The sequence below is a fragment of the Anopheles arabiensis genome, chromosome 2 (assembly GCF_016920715.1).
Source record: "Anopheles arabiensis isolate DONGOLA chromosome 2, AaraD3, whole genome shotgun sequence".
Classification (NCBI taxonomy): Eukaryota; Metazoa; Arthropoda; class Insecta; order Diptera; family Culicidae; genus Anopheles; species Anopheles arabiensis.
The window spans coordinates 9,755,819-9,778,507 of record NC_053517.1 but is presented as its reverse complement, the minus strand read 5'-3'; the positions used below and the strand labels follow the sequence as shown (position 1 = coordinate 9,778,507).

Sequence of the window (22,689 nt, the reverse complement as noted above, 5' to 3'; positions counted from 1 at the left end):
ACACACGTAAACGAGAATGTGTTAGCTAAAGTGTATGGATGTAAGATAAATTATTTTACGACAGCCATTATACGATATCAGCCCCTATCAAAGGCATCGAGCCATGTATGGGTTTACGAAAGTTTGTGCCCCTTTTCAATCGCGGAATTTAATTAAAATAAGAGCTTCTTTATTAACCGCACCAAGCGAAGAGATGCCGTTCGACGGCGGAAGTAATATTGCGGCTAGCAAGAACAAAAATTAAATCCTGAGGTTATACGAAGATAAAAAATGAGTCCCTCCACCTCCATTCTACCCCCACCGTCACTTAAAAGTCGTTGACTGGTTTCTTTTGAGCGCGAGTTTCGTGTCGATAGCGATTTTATATGTTGGCACCTACCGTGCAATGGGGAAGTTGGTTTTACTACCATCGTCACCACCACCACCACCGGCTGCCATTACACTGGAAGTGAATTCAATTTTGTGTAACAATTACGCCAAAAGCATTTTCATTATTACCCGCACCACGCTGTCAGACCTGGTCTTGCTCGAACTTGCCTGCCTGGGTCTTGCCTTCAAATCGAGCAGCATGGGTGTGCCGGTAACCGGTAATCGAAATTAATTCTCTCCTATGTTCATCCACTGCACCTTCCCTTACACTTAGACTTGCTGGGCACATCAAACGGCGAGTAGCAAAAACAACAGGCGCGCGATGCTTTAAAGCAAACAAAGGAACACAAAGGGCCCCAAAATCGGAAAAACAAATAGTATTTTATTGTACTCCTGACCCGTGGCCTCGTGCAGGAGCACCTTCTAAGGAAGATATAGCGAGCGGAACCAACGGAGGAGTAACCAACAAAAAAGCGAAACAGTCTCGCGCACAACGAGAAGCTACGATCGCATTTATTCTATGGCCCAGATTCTATGGCAACCATATCGTGCTGGTGGGTCACATTGTCTACGAAAGCTTTGAAATGAAAGAAAACGTTATCTTTTTTCAGGGATTGTAAGCGATTATAGAAGAGTTTTCACTGTAACCAAACTCATTGAACTATTAAATAAAATAACATCGTTGTGTTACTTTTGAGTTCCACCGATTTTATGCTCCCTCATAGCTACCACAAAACATAATACACAATCCTTTTGTTTGACTGCATTAGCATCAAAAACTCATACAACCGTAACCAAACCCAAGATATATGATACTAACACCTTCATGTGAAAACAAAATACACCACAATTTTCATCCCCGTCGCTTCTGTCTCCCACTGGAGAAAGGTCGCCTCCGTCAAGGCCAACACGAGCACCGGCCGTAGACCGGCCGTTATGCTGATTACGGCACGATTACGATTCCCAATTGGCCAATTTGAGGAAGGACCCGAAACAGTGGAACCCAACCAACCACCGCCACTTTCGACAACATCCGGAGAAACCCGAAAACTCACACAAAAATTAGGTTAATTCAACGACTCTCCCTACCGTGCCCGTTTCGTTACGGTTCGTATCGCTACTATTTACAGTGGAAAATGGAAACATAACTAAAACATAAAAAAGCTTCCACTTTCCACCGTAGATGCCCGAAACGATAGACACAGAAAAACACCACACTCGCTCAGAAAAACGCTTCATTGTTTCATTTGCGGCACCAAACATATCCACGATGGCACTTCTAAACCGAATCCGTGTCGTGGTCTGTTGTACGTTATTGGCTAAAAAAATGGAGGTCTAATTTTAACCCCTCCCCTCCTGTTTACCTGGCCTTTTCAAACCTTGGCGGGATGGGATGGATGCAAGGTTTGGGAACGGCTATCGTTTATTTTTTCATTTTTTGCCTACCAACGCATGCCTGTCTGGGTTGAAATGGTGGAAACTAAATGCGAAACAACAGCAATAAAAACGCGTCACATATTAACAACGTTATCAGGGAACCACATTTACCTGCGTACATCTCACTGCAATAATCTGGGACCTTCGTCAGTTCCCCGATGCCCGAACTTAGGGATACGTTTTGACTTCAATTCCACAGAGAGAAGGCAAACAAATAGCAAAGTAACGACAGCTGAAATGACGTACTCACAACTAAATTAAAAGCATTCAGCTTAAGCCCACAATTGCAAACGTAGTACGGATAGAAGAATGAGGATCAGTTTTGCAAATGGGTATTTGTAATACATTTAAACGAAACCTACAAAATAGTAACATACCGAACAGGTATGTGGCTACTATGCTTTCAAAGTGTTTTTGCTCTCACCTAAGGATTAGTTACGGTCTGTGTGCCTCTAGCAGTGGTTTCTATCAAACATCTTAAACCCGTATGATCTAGAAACCATTTGAGAAAAATGTAATACTACTTTTAAATGAATATATCATACCTTAAGTTTGACACGGTAAAATATCATGATTTTTATCATACAGAAAATAAAGAGAATAAATATATTTAACGTCCTCTTGGAATCCATTCACTTGCTCATCAACCGTGAAAATTAGAGCTTTTATTAAGGGTTTCGATATAAACAGACTGACCACAATTTGTGCCAAAAGATTGGGATATTTAATTCACTTTCGTTTAAAGCGTTTAATTTCATATTGTTATTGGTTACATGTTTAATGGACGACATGAAAATGATGTTTAAATTTTCACTTTCAAACTATTTCAAACTTTTTCAAAAACAACACCACAAAAGAGCATAATATTATTTTCGCACAAACACTCCAATCGAAAATGTCGTTACATAAAATCGTGTACTATTAAACAAAACATTTCGTTTCACTATGACAAATCATCAAAATCTGCACACATACCATTAAACGGTAATAGATTGCCATGCCGGCCTCTTACCAAAACACATCGACACACACGCACACTCGTTTGTGATTGATTGAAGGTGGTTATTTATTTGTTTGTCTGTAGCAAACGCAGTTAAAGCCAAAACCACCCAGACTTCGCATAGTGGCGCTGCTCAAAAATTGCCCAATTTCCGGAGAATCGACTACATACCAGTTCGCGGCCCCCCCTCCCCCTTATGTGCCACACCGACAAACCGCGTCATATGCAATGGACGAAGGGAATAAATCACACCCATTAGAAAACTACCGGCCAGCAGCCAGTGCAGTGAAACAACCGGCGTCGGCAATAATGGAGATTTATGGATGCTGAGCAAATAATAACTCACCCTGTTTGTGAAAGTAAAGCGTACTGCCATACACAAACACGCACTGACACACGCACCACTAGGGAAAGCTGATTAAATTATTTGCTCGCTGTTAACCGTACATATCAATCGGCAGGAAAGCGTGTGTGGAAGCAAGGAAACAATCGCAATGGATAAATTGGTGAAAACAGCCCACAAACAGCCATCCGGCAGACACATCTGCCGCTAGACGGTTCAAGGAAATAAACCAGAAATTGGTACCATCTTGGAAGTGTTGGAGAGTGAAGCTATCCATCGTGAGCTCCGATTGCCATGTATGTCGAGTGTATTGATTTCCTTTCCAGCAGACGAGCAGCAGAAGCTAACAAGCTCAGCAGCCAAGATAACGGCCTGATGAGGAAGCGCCTTTTCACCCGAACTCGATCGTGCGTAGGTTACTGGCGTCTGGACGCGATACCGAAACCATCAACACTGCCTCGTCAAAACACTCGCATCAACATGAACAATGCCATTGAAGGCCGAACATGAGCCTTGAAAACAGCTCAAACGAAGCAGAAGTGCCGGTTCGTCAGGGCGAATTAAGAATTATTTTTTCATTATACCATTCCCAAGGCTTCACGCGATCGGCTAAGCCAAATTCCAGCTAAGCCATACATCCAGGCTCTATTCCTCCCCTGCTTCTCTCCCGGTACACTTTCTGAGCGGAAATTGCCCGGCCAAAAAAGAACTTGATTCCGAAGCAACTCGAAAAAGGCAACAGACCGAGAATAATGATTTCCGCTTCGTCCGGTAGAGGGGAGGCGAGTTTAAGCACAGATTCCTCCCCACCCGTGGGACGGGAAAGAAGTTTGTCCAGTTGTCGATGCCAAGAGAATTCAACCGTCGGCCCCTTTCCCCATCCTCCCTTGCGAAAAGACAAACATCCGACTAATGGTAAGATGATGCAAATCCTGCAGAGCAGAGAGAGAGAGAGAGAGAGAGAGAGATACCGAGAGAGCCAGCAACAAAAGCAGGGCTACGCGCGGTAACAGGGAAGAAAAACACAGGAAAAAAGAGAACCTTAATTATTCGACAAGTTTTCTCAGCTTCCGGCTGAGCAAAGGAAAACATACTGCCCAGAATTACTTAGAGTGTGTAGCAAAGTGTTTAAGTTTCTACTTGCCGATATTAATTGTACCCAGGGAGAGAGCAACTGAGAGAGTGAGAGAGAATAAGGCCTACCGGAAAGTGGTCGTTATCAGCAGCTTCGCTTGGGTAATATATTTTAATGTCCTTCTTCGTCTCCCGCACCAGAGCAGGGAAGACGAAGAAAAATAAAACATCCAACAACGAGTTCAAAGCATACACGTTAATAATACGCACCAATATAAACAAACTCATGCGCATATCCTGCAGACGGTCCCTGTGAAGGGCGGCAAGCGGCGTAAATTAATTCAAACTTTGCTTACTCACGCCTCCGACCCCGGCAAGCCGTTCAGCGTTCTTTTCCGCAATTTTTATCACGTGCCACCAAACAACAGTGGGAGGGAGCAAAAAATATGGCCGCCACCGAGGGTCAACTGGTGTGTGTGAGGAGTAAATTTACCAAAATGTGAGCAGAATAATTGGAAGTTTCGGCACTGGCGGATGAACGCCAATTCCGTGTAGAAAACGTTCGCCGAATTTAAGATTTTTGGCCAACCGAAGGCATGAGTTTGGGCTTTCTAGTCGTTTCCTTTATCTTCTTCGTTCTGTTCATTAATTCCAGATTCTTTTCAGTGGGCCATTCGCGATAGAACAGTGCTTGTCTATTGACAAGTCTGGCATGTCTTTTGGTCGGGTAGGAGGAGTCTCTTTGGATTGCATCTCTGCGAGCTACAAAAAAATGGCGACACGATCCGAGAAAATGGCACATCCTGACGCCGGAAGGCATTAGGGCAGCAAAAGCTCACCAAAAAGAAGAGAAAAAAAACACGCACATCCACACACACAAGCAAATACCAACCCAAACATACCCAAGGTCGGCAAGTGGTCCAACGTTTTATTATTATCATTTTGTTTCCTGCACTGCTTCACTTTCAGCAACATTAGGCATTGGGCCCAAGCTTGCACAGTCCGTTGGTGGATGATATAAATGCGGGGCTCGCTATAACCATTCCCCAGCCCACGAGATGTAAAAAGCGCAAGCATGCAAAGTGATCGAACGAGTCCAGGCTCGCGTTGGACGAACGGAATTGTGAAACTGTCGCCGACATTTTGCTGGGCCATGAGGTTTTTTTTTTCGGGAGTTTGACCTACCCTTTTTGGATGATATAATTTCGTAGAACCTTGCCTCGTGGCTTCCCAAGGGTTCGAAAAGCTTTGGGATGGATCGCACGATGAAGCATTTTAATGTGATTAAAACCGGCGAATTGTCCTACAAGTCCGTTTCTCGTTGCCGCTTCGACTTACTTTGCGAGCAGTTGGCAGAAAGATATTAAGATCTAGATCATAAATTAAGGAATCTCCTTTTCAAGACTATCAGGCTTGCAACACTGTATCTGCCCACACAAAACAAATCACACTAGAATCACTAGAATCGATTCGAACTGTAACTTTTTCGCAAACACTTCGGCAGAAAATTCAGAAATGTTTTGCGCGTTGGCTTTGATGGTCTGAAAGCTTAGTTGCTGCTACAGGGAAACTTAAAAAAGGCAGGGGATAGTAAACCATTCTAGGCGTTCGATCGAGTCACCCATAGAGCCACCCATCCCTCACCCCATTTCTTTGAAAAAGTTATTGTGCAAAACATTTCAAGGTAAATGGCTTCTTCAGGCTGCTTTACGCTCGACCGAACGTGCAGTGCTGACAGTTTTCGGCGTTCAGAATTATCATTAAATATTCCTTCGACCTGCACTCGACCGAATCGCCGTCTCGGTTAGTTAGAGGGTTAGATGATAACGGAATGGTCTTCCCACTCACAATCTGCCCATTTCTGCGTTTAATCCTTTCCGTTGAGCACACGAAGACTGTACGAACAATTAGCTTTGATCTAGAAGTAGATTCCATCGGAAAAAGCCATTAAAATCTGATTATAACCGCTACGCTTACTTGAGCCCGGCCTCATCGACGATACCCCGTAGTAATTAACATTTGTCGGCCAAGAAAATGAACCACTGAACACAGTGCCATTTGAATAGATACACATTTCGCGTTTTTTACTTCTTCTGTTATGTTCCCTGTTGTCTTTTGCTATTGGTGATGTAAGCTCATTGGAAGAAGGTGCTTTCGCAAAGCTTTCGGGGAATGTCATTTCCATCCCCATCCAACAAATTAAACAGCTAATTAGTATTCGCGCGTCGAACAATAGCTGGAACGATTTTTCAACCAACTTCTCGTTTAAGATGGGGTGGTCGATTTGTTTTTGTCGTTGATGTTTCTTGGCAGGGATTTAAGAGTGTATCCGTCTGTCCATCTGCCTTGCTTTCTTCTCGCACCTGCGTACTCTGAGCCGTCCGGAAGCTTACGCTGTTGATGCTGTTAATCTGGGACCCCGGTGTTGACAAATTTCTTGTGCTTGTTCTTTTCCTCTTGTTTGTATGGGTATGCGAACAAAGTCCAACCGTTGGAAGATGGTGGATTATGTTAATTATGATTGACTGGTAACAGGCGAATGTCGACATAATTCCATCAAATCAATCTCAACAAGCTGTGTGGCCGATGAACGGAAATCAAATTATGTTCATGTTCCGTGAGCACACGATGAGACGAGATGTTGTAATTCTTCTGATCGAGTCCAGGGAAACTGCGTCTTATGATCCGCGGTCCGATGGGGTTGATTTTGTTTAATAATTTAATACCAATTCCATTGTACAGACGTCAACTCGTACGAAATGCCCGTCATAGGTTCAAACCCTATATTAATCTTGCTCCAAGCACGAAGGACCTATGCTATCCTTGTATGGATCAACATTTTCAACGCATCAAGATATTGGAGTATTGTAGTTTAGTAAATCGCTACCTTGAGTGACCATTTGACCCCATACGTCTTCCAGTTCCGCCTTCAGACAACTAATTTCAACGCTGTCAAAACGACTGACATATGAAACGAGCCACCGAAATAGTACAGCACGGTGAACTATTTCCAGCGGTACTAGCAAACTACACCACACCTTTCCCCACGCATTTACGCGCCTGCACTTTCTCAATGCAAATCCAGCCAGCAAACTGTCGGTTTATGCAAACAATTTGCATCAAATGCCATACCTCAACTATTCTATATTCACCATCCGGGATGGTGCGCGGTCGCTCTCTCGCCCGCCATTAGATAAATTGCATTTCGCAAGCCGAGTCCGTCCGCAGCCCAGAGAACGTTTAATTTGCATTGTTTACTCATTCCTGAGAGCATCCAGCCAAGAGAAGGAGCCGTTTATTGATGCAACAGCAGTAAAACAAACGGCCAGTTGCAACCTGCTGTTTCTTCTCTTTCGTGGAATATTTCTTCATCAGCATGCCAAAGATGCATGTGCAAGGTGCTTGAATCGAGCAAGTCGGCCCTCGAGAGGTATGGAAAGTATACTTCACACAGTCACACACACAAAGAGACTATGCAGCAATACAAGAGCCGAGAGAAAAAGTGAGTGCAATCTAGTAAATGCAATTTCCATCACGGTATCATCATTGATGGATCTGATTGAACCGAACAAAGCTCGCGAGCATTGATGCGCCCAGTGTTTGTGTTTCTGTTTTCCTAGTACAAATAGCCAACCAGGATCAGTTATTTCTCACTCTCGTCCTGTTGTTGTCTGTGTTTCCTCCATTCTCATGTGACATAGCTTCCAGCGACAAAATAAAATCCCATTAACACTTTAGCGACTAATGGTGCCGGTGTGTTCCTCAGAAACAACTCCATTTCCCATGTGCTTCAGGTGTTCGTTGACAGTGTATGTTTGAATGTGCCCGCTAACACGTCAAAAAGTACACAAAAAAATGTCACCGTTGAAGCTCGAACCAAATTCAATTCACTTGTTGCGAACGAGTTCATTTCGCGCGAGCCTGATAAATGAAAGCGAAGCACTGCGTCGAAGCATACCAATTGCGCAAATGGCTCATCAGGCAGAGAGTGCACAGATCGATAGGCGACGGAATTGAATTAAAAATAGGACTCTGACAGTGTACATGGTTGCTTCCCTTTCCAGGCATGCCAACATCGCACAACATCTTTTCGTCATGCCATATCTGCACTTCCATCACGCCGTGTTTGCGCAAGTGTGTACACGCAGTCTTTTCGCGTTTGCCAGCCAGAATTAATTGGGTTGCCGCCCGTGGAGGAAAAGCTCTCTACCCATACGCACACTCGAGCCATGCGTTCCTTAGCCTCGGCAAAGCACACGTATCCTGGAAACTGGGGAGTCTTTGATCTTGGAGCTCGAACTCGAATGTAACACGTGTGTGTACATTATTTTTGGCGGGAAGACAGCGAGGCAGCGACTTCGTGCAGGGAAATTCGTTTCGTACTAGGACTAACAACATAAGACGCAAGCAGCAGGGCCAGCAGCATCGCTAAATACATCAAATCAACGATACAAAAAAAAAACAAACGTTGTTGATTCGACTCGCATTAAAAACACGAGCATAGAATGCCATTAGCCGCCGAGAAATTGAGTTCTGCACTGGCAAAAGAAAGTGTCATTAGTACGGGGGCCGTGGTAAAAGTATCAGGCTAAGAAAAGAAAACAGAAGCTGAGAAAAAAAACAGCCCCTTGAATGTGTTCTTATCCTATAGCACATCGATTGATCAAAGTGTTTGTGCGCCACGCTAAGTGACGAACGGAGATTGAATAGCTTTTTCAGATACGAATTTCCAATCTTTATTTTTTTGACCGTCTCATTCACCCTCGTCTGCGGGAAACCTAGCTGCCAGCAAACTGAAAAAATAGAACTCCTTTTCTGTGCGACGCTCTTAAGTGGAATTGAATTTTCCATTCCGCACCCTGAAGGATATTCTCATCTTCCCAAAAGAGCGGCGGGGAGATGGTGGTTTAATTACATCACCTTAACGATCCTTTCTAACACCATAAAAGGGTTGAGCAAATAGCTTTTGATGGTACTTAGTAACGGGAATAAATGCTCGTTAGGCAGTAATTTGATAAGCAATTGAATCCTTTAGTTGATCACTCTCGTATTATTCTCTTCCAAACAACATAAACCAATAAAAATATTTGATACCTAACGAAAATCGATCAACAATAACTTCAATAGACTGATCTGAATTGTGTCACTGACACACCATGCAAATTAAATACTGCGGTTGAAATCAGAAATCGAACACTACTTTGGCCCCACACCGATACCCGGTACGGATCAATTTGCTGTTTTAATTATGCATAATCTCACCGAACACGAGCCGGTGTGGGAAAGGAAATTGCATACATATTTAAACAGCTAATTAACATACCTCCGACCAGACCACACCAGATACCAAACGCATCAAAACAGGTAAAATAAGACTGGATGTTGTTTTGCACTCGACAGTTCAATTTATAATACCGTCACGGCTTCAGATGCTTCAGTAAAACTGGCGGAACTGCGATGCAAAAATTGCATCAATGCAGTTGTACTAAAAAGGGTTTTGACGCATTTTGCGCACCGTTGCGATCAATCGAACAACATTGATTACCAATAATTGGATTTTTCTGTCGGTTGAAAACCCGTTCTGGTGCATGAGGGCAATTAGAAGGATTGTCATTGTCTATGAGCTTCTGCGTCAAGTCACAGCACGTAACTCGTAACTCGTGACATAACTCAACAAAATATATGAAGCTTCTTGTTTTTTTTTTGAATCAACAGAACCAAATTCTAAGGTTGGAACTGATATTCTGATATTCTGCTGAATGTTTCCATTTTCCTTATCATCACCACCCTTCATGTGTAATGTGATTTGATTGTATCTCTTTTCGTTGTATATTGTTTGATTAGTAATAGTACACCGTCTCAATATGATAAAACCCCTGCCAGTACAATAACGCTCGTAATGCGTGCCCTGCTTTCCGAGAACTGGCAACAAACGTAACAGGCGTTCTGCTCTGACGCCCCTTTTCCCAGCTCCCATCGTTAATCAATGGCTGGTTTATGGCACACTAAAACACGCCAACAATATTGCGACACGTTCGGTCAGCCATCCGCGCCAGATGGCATCATGGCTTTTCCGTCTCCGGAGTTATCATCGGTCGGCGCGGTGATGGAATGGTGTCGTTTTCTCAGCGATTTAATGGATGGCAGCAGGAGGGTTGACAGTAATATGAAGCACAAAACAAACCTGCAGTGCACAACCATCAACGATATGACGTTGTGTCTAAGTGTGTGTTTGTGATGGAGAGAAATAGAGAGAGAGATAGCGAGAGGGAGAGAAAGAGAGAGAGAAACAGAAAGAGAGAGCGAGAGAGGAAGAAACAGAGTGAGAATATACGCACATCCCATCGTTGCATTCCATGAACGACTGAGGTGTTCTGGTGCGTTTGTTGACCAGAGCGTAGCGATAACAATGATTCAATCGTACGAAGTAAGTTAGAAAAAAAGAACGAACAGAAACACAAGCATCGTTGATAAACAAACACCAAACAACAAGTGGATCCCCATATTGCAGTCCTTGAGTGCGCGTGTAAACAAACATCACGAGACGAAATCACGAATACACATAGAATGTGAATGATTGGCACACGCTCGAGGTCTGGCGATATCGATTTACATGGAATCCGCATCGGGTGGTGGATTGCTGTGGAATTCTTCTTTCCATGTTTGAATTGCAGTGTTTTTGTTTTGTTTTATCATATACCCCTTGCTTAATCGTGCCCTTCGTTCATTGCTCTTATCGGCTCCCTCTTGTGGTATCGGGATCCGATATGAAATTACAGGCCATAAAAAAACCGTTCCCCTATCGTAGCCACTTAGCTTTGCACAAATACCTTAATTCGCTAAATGCAAACTCTTCTGTCCGCGTTCTTAGTTGTGGTTATTTCGGGCTGACGATGGATCAAATATAAACGAGGAAAGGACTACGAATCCCACACTACTCACATTGATTCCGTGCGCAAACGACACCGGTAGCCCGGTGGTGATGATCAGCACCCAGAGGATTGTTATCGCCAGCACGGTATTCCGCTCCGTGCGTATGACCATGCTCGCGATCGGATGAACCACGGCCAGAAACCGGTCCAGGGACATCAGCACGAGCGTGTAGATGCTGGCGTGTGCCGTCACGACGATCAGGTACTGGACGCTCTTGCACCATAGCTCGCCGAACGGCCAGGACGCAAGCACGTAGTCGGTGGCAGTGAACGGAATGCAGAACACGACAAACAGCAGATCTGCGATGGCGAGGTTGATGATAAGCAGGTTGGTCGTCGAGCGCATCTGTGGGTTGGACAGCACAACCAGCACGACGAGCGCATTCCCCAGCAGCCCAGTAATACCGATAAAGCCGAAAAAGATCGCCACTATCGTGGAGACGATCATCTCCGTCTCGTCCTCGTGCGACATGGTTGGACCGGCGTCGGTACTGAACGCAGACAGATTGTACCGACTCGTCGCATCCATCAGCATCAGCGTGTAGTTCTCGCTTACCATTGTGATTGAGTTGTCGGTTCGGTACGGTTAGTATCTCTTCTTCTCGCTTAACACTGCACAACTACAGACGCTCACACAGGCACGCACACACACACACACACCCCACTCAAACAAACGGCCAATTTATCTAGCTCATCTTAACTTCCAGTATTCTTCAAGAGTAAGCTCCACATAATATTAGCGATGACTGGCTTCATATTTCTGCTTGATTGGCTTCAATATTAAATTCAACGAACATCGGTAAAACCACCTAGACCACATCAAAAGCAGGTGCAACAGGTTGAATGTTAACCAAACCTCCCTATGCACCATAAATCACAAACAATGGCCGTAAAATTTTTGCTCCATATTTAATATTTCCACTTCACGGACACTAACACACTTACTATCACCATGTTGCATGTCGGTTGAACGGACGAACACAACAAACTGTCACAATTAGAACCGCGGTTGGTGGAAATCACGCTCGCACTAAAAATCACCGTAACCACCAGCAGCAGCGGATGTCAACCATGAACTGAAGCAGCCCCGTCGTGGAAAACCACCCTGAACCCGAACTGTGGGTACGCACGGGAGGAAAAACATCGCCGCCGACTCGGACTCTGCTGGTGAGCGAGAACCGTGGCGCGATGAGAGAGCGCTTGGTGGTTCCAGCACGAATGGCCCCTCCGCTCCGGATTTTACGCTCCGGAACGGCAACGCCTTTCCACACTCCAGATCAACTGGTAGCGAATGTGATGCTCTTTCGTGATTGCTTTGACGGCACTGGTACGGTCGTCGTTTTAATGAATGAAATCGTGAGCACGCATACACACACACTTGCACATGTACGTGTAGCTTTTTTCGGTGGTGTCCGTGTCTGTCGCACGCGTGTCTAGCGATCGTAGTGGCATGTCAATCATCAGCATGTGGTGTATCCTTTAGGGTAGTGACACCATTATCCAACTGGTTCCAAAACGGGTGAGAACAGAAGTGCAACTAGTTGACTACGCCCGGATTATCACTTTTGATCCTAATGATATGGGCCTTTAAACTGTAAGAAATAAAAATTCACGTATTTCGAATTCGCGTAACTTGGGGACAGACTGTAACATACTTTAAATATCTTTCACGATAACAGGTCTCCCAAGTCCCTTTCAAACATAACCATTGATTTTCCCCGCATACAACAAATTATTCCACATCACTTTGATACTTTATGTTTATCATACAGATTTTTCTAGATCCAGCTTAAGACGTATTGAAAATTATGTTGAAGAAATTGAAACTTGTAATAATGGAAATGAAATATCAGATTGATGTGGATTGACACCTTTCACGCGGTAAATAATTTCGTTTATGTTCGAAACTGACTTTGAAATCTCTCTTCTCATTTTTTATTTCTTCAACATGATTTTCAACACTTCACATATCAACGGATGAGATCCGGCTTTAAATCCCGAAAAAAACAATAGCAGCAGCCCGATGAAGTGTTGAAAATCATGCGGACGGAATTAAAGTAGTTATGATGCAAATGAAATGTAATGAAATGTTTACATTCAAGGCTGACTCGGAAAACCCTGTAATTTTAATACCCTTTTTTTGTTAACGAGGAGTGAGCGTATTTCATTCCCCTCCCCGACTCACCCAACCCTGCCGGTACGCTGTGGTGCGTATTACTTCTTGCGGAGTCGTGATTTGGTCTGCTGATTCTGCTTTTTACGCTGCGTTCCTATCGCCCACACTTCGGGTGAGCAATGGGGGGTCTGCATCGTTGGTCACCACTCCAAGCACGTAAGGCAGTTCACCTGTAATGAAATTGGACAGAGGAAACAGGAAAAGAACTAAAGAAAAAAGTAAAAGTTAAAGTCTGAAAATAGAAGGAGAGATAAAAAAAAGGAAGCTGGAAAGAAACGAAAAGAAAGGAAATAAAAGATTAGTATCTTTCCAGCTTATGGTGGCCCTTGCGGCGCGGGTTGTTGCCGTGCCGCAGGGCCTGAAGGACCGCCATTTGCGTCCCTCGCCCGCCGTCTGGCCTGCCTGCGTCGCCTTGCCGTTGGTGGACGCTGAACATCCCATCTCGCTTGGAGAGTGGAGAAGATTGTCCTGGCGGCGGCACGGACGGCCTCCCACGTATCGCTGCGGGCACACATTTCCGAGACAATGTTGTCCATTGTTACTCGGGAATGGCACCGCAGCTGCATTTAATGCCGTACCTGATCGAACCGTAGACAGTGGAACAGCACGTGTTCAACGTCTTCCATGGGCCATGGCGTGACATTTTAAATTTCTACGACCGTAAATTAAAAATGCAAAAATACTGATGATATCAGCTGGCATTAATTATTTAAACTATTTCTCTGTCTCTCAAACGTAGCACAATCTGTCATAGCTGTGTACACCCTTGGCATTGTGTAAGCTACCGAAGATCTTATGCATAGCCCTGTAACCAGGCCAATATGACTAGTAATTTTAAATTTAATCTCATGTGGTTGAATTGTTATCCATAAAATAATTAAGTTAAAGTGATCTACTTTATCAAATGATTATTGCACATTCTTGTGAAGGGCATTAAAACACAGACGTAATGTGATGGAGGCGCCTGGTACTTTTGATTTTTGGCGTAAAATAAAGGTAAAAGGAACAGCTTTTTTAGAATATCGTGCTATGCGAATATTATAAATATTATTAATTTTTAAAGACAACACATTTATCGCACTCTTTAAACACCTTTTAGTGTTGTTCAATCCAATTAAAACGTCTTATCAATCAATCACACTTCGTGGCACTTACGGCAATATTCCAAAAAAGGCATTTAAGATCGATTGCGAACGTAAGAGCCTAGTCGAGTACGTTCATACCTTTTTTTTGAAACATATAACGGTGTCATCAGCCAAAAGGATACACCACAAGCTGATGATTGACATGTCACTACCATAGATAGACACGCTTGCGATGGGCACGGGGCATTGCCAAAAAAGCTACACGTACATGTGAACGCATGTGTGTGTGTGTGCGTATTCACGATTTCATTCATGACAACGACCACCGTATCAGTGCCGTCAAAGCAACCACGAAAGAGCATCACATTCGCTACCAGTTGATCTGGAGTGTGGAAAGGCGTTGCCGTTCCGGAGCGTAAAATGCGGGCTATGAAACCACCAAGCGCTCTCTCATCGTGCTATGATTTTCACTCACCGAGTCCGAGTCGGCGGCGATGTTTTTCCTCCCGTGCGTACCCACAGTTCGGGTTCAGGGTGGTTTTCTATGACGGGACTGCTTCAGTTCATTGTTGACATCCGCTGCTGCTGGTGGTTTCGATTACTTTCAGTGCGAGCGTGATTTCCACCAACCGCGGTGCTAATAGTGGCAGTTCGTAGAGTTCCTCCGTTCAAACGACATGTAACATGGAGGCAGTAAGTGTGTAAGTGTGCATGAGGTGAAAAGAATAAAAATGAAGCGAAAATTGTATGACAAATGCTTGTGATTTATGGTGCATGGGGAAGTTTTGTTTAACTTTCAACCTGTTGCACCTTCTTTTTGATGTGGTCTGTGTGATTCCTTTCGTTATACGTTGAATTTAACATTGAAGCTCGAAAAATGATCGCTTATAGTCTTTGCGTTAATATCGCTCGAAGATAAGATGAGTTAGGTAAACTGGTCACATGTGTTTGTGTTGTTTTTGGTGAAAGGAAAAGAAACAAACCGAATCGAACCGACAACTCAATCACAATGGTAAGCGAGAACTACACGCTGATGCTGATGGATACGACGAATCGGTACAATCTGTCTGCGTTCGATACCGACGCCGGTCCAACCATGTCGCACGAGGAAGAGACGGAAATGATTGTGAAGGGGTGGTGGGGAGACGGGTGAAGGAGAAACCGAAATAATCTTTCGAACAACACGCTTGCACATGCATTTGCATGCGGATTCCGCTGGATTGAATCTTCCCGTATCTCTCGATCTGCCCTGATTCTTCTGCTCTCCCTCTCATCCGGATGTTGTGCATCGTCAGTTTATCCAGAACATTTGCTGAGAAAAGATGTGCTGAAGTGATATGTGATTTCTTCCGTATTTTCCTCCTCTATGTTTTACGCCGCGGGCCTTCTTCTTCAATTGTGGAATGGTTTATCCTAGCAAATTTTAAGGCTGTTCTCGTGAGTGTTTTAATGGATACATTCATCAAAAACTTGTCATCTACGGCTCATCGAAGGCTACCTGATGGCCTTGTCAACAACGTGCACGATCATCAGTAGAAGGAAAACGATGTCTGGTTTTACAATATTAGGTAACAGTTTCTTTCATCCTCTACAAAACTCCAAACTCTGTTTAGTTTCTATGTACAGTATGGATTGATTATTGGTTAATTTTCATCAACAGCTTTCAACGCAGCTAAATCATAGAAGAACGCACTTCAAGGACGCCAAGGACGCGTCTAAAGATGCGCTACACCAGTCGATGACATCATCGTAACCAGACCAGACTTGTGCCGGTTGAACACGCGCAGCACCAGTCGATGATATTCTTAGGCGGCGGGTGGAAGGAGAAAAGGAATGAAGGGTAACGGAAAATTACCGCTTCATTTGGAAGGGACAAAGCATTCTGCCGAGTACTGGGTGTGACTGGGTCTGGGTCATACAATTCATTTTACGACCCGACCCGTTGTAAGGTGCAAACCTTTCGGAAGTAATTCTAATCCGTGGATTCAACGGGTGCACTAGATCAAAGTCGGAATCAATACCGACCAGTGGGTGTAATGAGTTTGAGTCGACCCGTATGATAAGTTGGTGCCACAAAGCATAAGCAAGTCCGATCCTAAGGGGCATCAAACCAGTGGGTTTGGGTCGAACCGCCCATCAATAGTACAGAGTGTGAGTTTGCCAAAACGCACGTGGAAACAGTGAGAAAAATGTTCAATAAAAAGCATGCGACAATGTGCATAACGCAAATAGAAAAGCATTACTATCACAGCCAGAAATCCGAAAGCATTAGAGCATCTGAACGTATGCACGAAGGAGACTTCTTTCGACTTCTTCTATTTTTACTTTGGTACTGCTGGTGAAATAGTTAAGGTAATGTTTTGAGTAGAAAGATTTTATACGTGCCTTCGGCGGCGTGGGATTCGCCCTCTTCGCCTCGTTTATATTTGTTCTACCGTCATTCCGAAACAAACACAACTCATCCACCAAGAGCACGGGCAGGAGAGTATGCATTGAACGAATAAGGTATTTGTGCAAAGCTGAGTGGCAAGATAGTGGAACGATATTTTAATTGGCCTGTAATTTTATACCGGATTCCCACACCGCAAGAGGAAGCCGATAAGCTCAAAACACCATAGACACGATCTGGCAAGGGGTATAAGATAAGATAACAAAAACACTACAATTCAAACACGGAAAGGAGACAGCCACAGCAATCAACAGCCCGATCCGAATTCCATGTAAATCGATACCGTCATGTTCTATGCGTGTTGCAATCATACCCTTTCTACGTGAGTCTATCTCGTGATGTTTGCTTCCACGCACACTCAACGGCCGCGATATGGGGCCGTGAGGACTGGGTTTCGCTTGGTTTGTTTATTTATGACTCGTGTGTTTTTGTTCGTTCATTTTTTTTTCATTTACTCCGAACGATTGTACGATTGAATCATTGCTATCGCTTTCCATTGGACAGCAAACGCATCACAACACCTCAGTCCAGTCTGCCGATGGAATGTGATGATGGAATGTGCGATGGTTCCTCCCATACACACATCCTCACATCGTCAGTAGCTACGTACAGCAGGTTTGTTTTGTGTTTAATATCACTGTCAACCCTCCTGCTGCCATCCATTAAATCGCTGAGAAAACGACACCATTCCATCACCGCGCCGACCGATGATAACTCCGGAGACGGAAAAACCGTCATGCCATCTGGTGCGGATGGCTGACCGAACGTGTCACAATACTGTTGGCGTGTTTTAGGATGCCATAAACCAGTCATTGATTAGCGATGGGAGCTGGGGAAAGGGGCGTCCGAGCAGAACGCGTGTTACGTTTGTTGCCAATTCTCGGAATGCAGGACACGCATTAGGAGAGTTATTGTACTGGCAGGGGTTTTATCATATTGACACGGTGTACTATTACTAATCAAACAATATACAACGAAAAGAGATACAATCAAATCACATTACACATGAAGGGTGGTGATGATAAGGAAAATGGAAACATTCAGCAGAATATCAGAATATCAGTTCCAACCTTAGAATTTGGTTCTGTTGATTCAAAAAAAAAACAAGAAGCTTCATATATTTTGTTGAGTTATGTCACGAGTTACGAGTTACGTGCTGTGACTTGACGCAGAAGCTCATAGACAATGACAATCCTTCTAATTGCCCTCATGCACCAGAACGGGTTTTCAACCGACAGAAAAATCCAATTATTGGTAATCAATGTTGTTCGATTGATCGCAACGGTGCGCAAAATGCGTCAAAACCCTTTTTAGTACAACTGCATTGATGCAATTTTTGCATCGCAGTTCCGCCAGTTTTACTGAAGCATCTGAAGCCGTGACGGTATTATAAATTGAACTGTCGAGTGCAAAACAACATCCAGTCTTATTTTACCTGTTTTGATGCGTTTGGTATCTGGTGTGGTCTGGTCGGAGGTATGTTAATTAGCTGTTTAAATATGTATGCAATTTCCTTTCCCACACCGGCTCGTGTTCGGTGAGATTATGCATAATTAAAACAGCAAATTGATCCGTACCGGGTATCGGTGTCGGGCGAAAGTATTGTTCGATTTGTGGTTTCAACCGCAGTATTTCATTTGCATGGTGTGTCAGTGACACAATTCAGATCAATCTATTGAAGTACCATCAAAAGCGATTTGCTCAACCCTTTTTTATTGTTAAAAATGATCGTTAAGGTGATGAAATTAAACCACCATCTCCCCGCCGCTCTTTTGGGAAGATGAGAATAACCTACAGGATGCGGAATGGAAAATTCAATTCCACTTAAGAGCGTTTCACAGAAAAGGAGTTGTATTTTTTCAGTTTGCTGGCAGCTAGGATTCCCGCAGACGAGGGTGAATGAGACGGCCAAAAAAATAAAGATTGGAAATTTGTGTCTGCAAAAGCTATTGAATCTCCATTCGTCACTTAGCGTGGCGCACAAACACTTTGTTCAATCGATGTGCTATAGGATGTGAACACATTCAAGAGGCGGTTTTTTCTCTCAGATTCTTTTTTCTTTTCTTAGCCTGATACTTTTACCACGGCCCCCGTACTAATGACACTTTCTGTTGTCGGCGCAGGACTCAATTTCTCGTCGGCTAATGGCAGTAAATATGCTCGTGTTTTTAAGGCTAGTCGAATCAATATCGTTTGTTTTTTTCGTTGATTTGATGTATTGAGCGATGCTGCAGGCCCTGCTGCTTGCGTCTAATGTTGTTAGTCCTAGTACGCAACGAATTTCCCTGCACGAAGTCGCTGCCTCGCTGTCTTCCCAACAAAAATAATGTACACACACGTGTTACATTCCAGTTCGAGTTCCAAGATCAAAGACTCCCCAGTTTCCAGGATACGTGTGGTTCGCCGAGGCTAAGGAACGTATGGCTCGAGTGTGCGTGTGAGCAGAGAGCTTTTCCTCCACGGGCGGCAACCCAATTAGTTCTGGCTGGCAAACGCGAAAAGACTGCGTGTACACACTTGCGCAAACACGGCGTGATGGAAGTGCAGATATGGCATGACGAAAAGATGTTGTGCGATGTTGGCATGCCTGGAAAGGGAAGCAACCATGTACACTGTCAGAGTCCTATTTTTAATTCAATTCCGTCGCCTATCGATCTGTGCACTCTCTGCCTGATGAGCCATTTGCGCAATTGGTATGCTTCGACGCAGTGCTTCGCTTTCATTTATCAGGCTCGCGCGAAATGAACTCGTTCGCAACAAGTGAATTGAATTTGGTTCGAGCTTCAACGGTGACATTTTTTTGTGTACTTTTTGACGTGTTAGCGGGCACATTCAAACATACACTGTCAACGAACACCTGAAGCACATGGGAAATGGAGTTGTTGCTGAGGAACACACCGGCACCATTAGTCGCTCAAGTGTTAATGGGATTTTATTTTGTCGCTGGAAGCTATGTCACATGAGAATGGAGGAAACACAGACAACAACAGGACGAGAGTGAGAAAAAATCCCACCAGCTATTTGTACAAGGAAAACAGAAACACAAACACCGGGCGCATCGATGCTCGCGAGCTTTGTTCGGTTCAATCAGATCCATCAATGGTGATATCGTGATGGAAATTGCATTTACTAGATTGCACTCACTTTTTCTCTCGGCTCTTGTATTGCTGCATAGTCTCTTTGTGTGTGTGACTGTGTGAAGTATACTTTCCATACCTCTCGATCTTCTCGATTCAAGCACCTTGCACATGCATCCTTGGCATGCTGATGAAGAAATATTCCACGAAAGAGAAGAAACAGCAGGTGACAACTGGCCGTTTGTTTTGCTGCTGTTGTAGCAAGAAATGGCACCTTTCCTTGCCCAGACGCACTAAGGAATGAGTAAACAATGCAAATTAAACGTTCTCTGAGCTGCGGACGGACTCGGCTTGCGAAATGCAATTTATCTAATGGCGGGCGAGAGAGCGACCTTGCACCATCCCGGATGGTGAATATGGAATAGTTGAGGTATGGCATTTGATGCAAATTGTTTGCATAAACTGGTAGTTTGCTGAGCTGATTTGCATTGAGAAAGTGCAGGCGCGTAATGGTGGTGCTGTGTGCAGGAACCGCTGGAAATAGTTCGCCATGCCGTACTTGTTTGGAGGGTCGTTTCATCTGTCAGTCGTTTTGACAGCGTTGAAATTAGTTGTCTGGAGGCGGAATCGTATGCCATTTGGAGTGAAATGGTCACTCAAGGTAGCAATTTACTAAACTACAATACTCCAATATCTGAATGTGTTGATGATGTTGAATCAGACCAGGTTATGGTAGGACCTTCATACTGGGAGCACGATTCATATAGGGCGTGAACCCATGACGGGCATTTCGTGCGAGTTGACGACTGTAATCCAGGAATGGTATTGCATTATTCAACAAAGAACAAAATCCTTATTTACCTATGATCCCCCTTCTCCACTATCAAAACAAAATCTGCCCAAAACTCCATCTGATCGTGGATGATTAGGCGTGGTTTTATCAAAATCGATCAGAAGAAGTACAACATCTCGTCTAGTCGTTTGCTTACTAAATGTGAACATAATTTGATTTCCGTTCATCGGCCACACAGCTTGCTGAGATAGGTTTGATGGAATTATGTCGACATTTGCCTGTTACCAGTCAATCATAATTAACATAATCCACCTTCTTCCAACGGTTGGATGCGATGGCCTTGCAGAAAGACAAGAGAAACAGAATAAACATAAGAAATTTGTCAACACCGAGGCATCCCTTGTCCCCAGATTAGTAGCATCAACACCAGGTGCGAGAAGAAAGCAAGGCAGATGGGCAGTCAGGCACATCCTTAACTCTCAGCTAAGCATCAACAACAACAACAACAACAAAGCAACCACCCCATCTTAAACAAGAAATCGTTGAAAAATCGTTGACATTCTGCACCGGCCGGCTATTGTTCGACGCACGAATACTAATTAGCTGTCTAATTCAGTGGCGGATCTAACGGTAGGCGGACTAGGCGGTCACCTGGGGCCCCGCCGATTAAGGGGCCCCGTAAATCGCCATTCTATAGTATGCCGTATGGACAGAGTACCAGCGACAAGGGCCCCCGGAAGGATGGACTTTTGGCCCCGAGGCTGGCGAATCATTTGCACCCCCCCCCTCCACAGCAATTTTTTTTCACGTGTACTGTTAAATATCCCTACAGCAAACAGTGCCAATACGACCCCCCCCCCCTTAGAACACCATTTATAGGGGGCCTCAACTCGTCTTACCGCCAAGGGCCCCCGATACCCTTAATCCGCCACTGGTCTAATTTGGTGGATGAGGATGAAAATGACACCCCCGAAAGCTTTGCGTATGCACCTCCTTCCACTTCAAGCTTAAATCACTAGCGATTAGGAGCAAAAGACAGCAGGGAACATGACAGAAGAACAAAAAAACAACAAAAGTGTATCTATTCAAATGGCACTGTGTTCAGTGGTTCATTTTCTTGGCCGACAAATGTTAAGTACCGCGCATCGTCGATGGGACCGGGCTCAAGTAAGCGTAGTGGTTATAATCAGATTTTAATGACTTTTTCCGATGGAATCTGCTTTTAGATCAAAGATAATTGTTCGTACAGTTTCCATGAGCTCAATAGAAAGGCTTAAGGCGCTTCCCAGCAAACAGTAATGGACAGAGTGTGGGAATGGAGCCATTCCGTTATCGTTTAGCTCCTAACTAACCGAGACGGCGATTCGGTCGAGCGCAGGTCCAAGGAATGTGGAATGATAATTGCCATCGCCGAAAACTGTCAGCACCGCACGTTCGGTCGAGCGTAAAGCAGCCTGAAGAATCCATTTACCTTGAAGAGTTTTGCACAATAACTCATTCCAAGAAATGGGGTGGCTGTATGGGTGACCCGATCATACCCTTAAAACGGTTTACCTTCCCTTGTATTCCCTGTACCATCAATTGAGTTTTGTAGCGTCAAAGCGAAAGCATAAAATGTTTCTCAATTTTCTACCGAATTTTTTGTCAAAGTCATATTTTTCTTGAATTTTGTTCTGAGCTTTCGAGCGTAGGGTAGATATAAGGTGATTCATTGAATCCTTAATTTATGATGTCGATTTTACTGATGCTTCAAAATGAAACACACTAACAACCATCTCGCTATTAGTGTGTCGTATTACCACCACAAAACGATAGCGACTAGAACAAAACGAATGAAACAATGCGTCGCAAATCATCTTTAACGATTTCTTATATCATCATGTGAAGGCAACAAAGTACGCCAACCGCTCGCAACCTAAGACTGAGCGACAAGGAGAAGCGATCCTGCAGGACA

General features: G+C 44.1%; 1 protein-coding gene and 1 long non-coding RNA gene across 3 annotated transcripts in view; one reads left to right on the top strand and one right to left on the bottom strand.

Moving 5' to 3' along the window:
- Positions 1-12,242, bottom strand: part of LOC120896395 (allatostatin-A receptor-like) — a 60,235-nt gene extending 47,993 nt beyond the window's left edge. For both annotated transcript variants that reach the window (XM_040300464.1, XM_040300463.1), the window contains exon 1: positions 11,166-12,242. In XM_040300464.1, the coding sequence (XP_040156398.1) occupies positions 11,166-11,714 (549 nt within the window). In that variant the 5' untranslated portion in view covers positions 11,715-12,242. The remainder of the gene's footprint in view (positions 1-11,165) is intronic.
- Positions 12,243-14,993: 2,751 nt separating this feature from the next.
- On the top strand, positions 14,994-16,634 carry LOC120895933. The gene is made up of 3 exons (XR_005738393.1): positions 14,994-15,428; positions 15,834-15,984; positions 16,077-16,634. It is a non-coding gene; the product is annotated as an uncharacterized LOC120895933 (long non-coding RNA).
- The last annotated feature ends 6,055 nt before the right edge of the window (positions 16,635-22,689 follow it).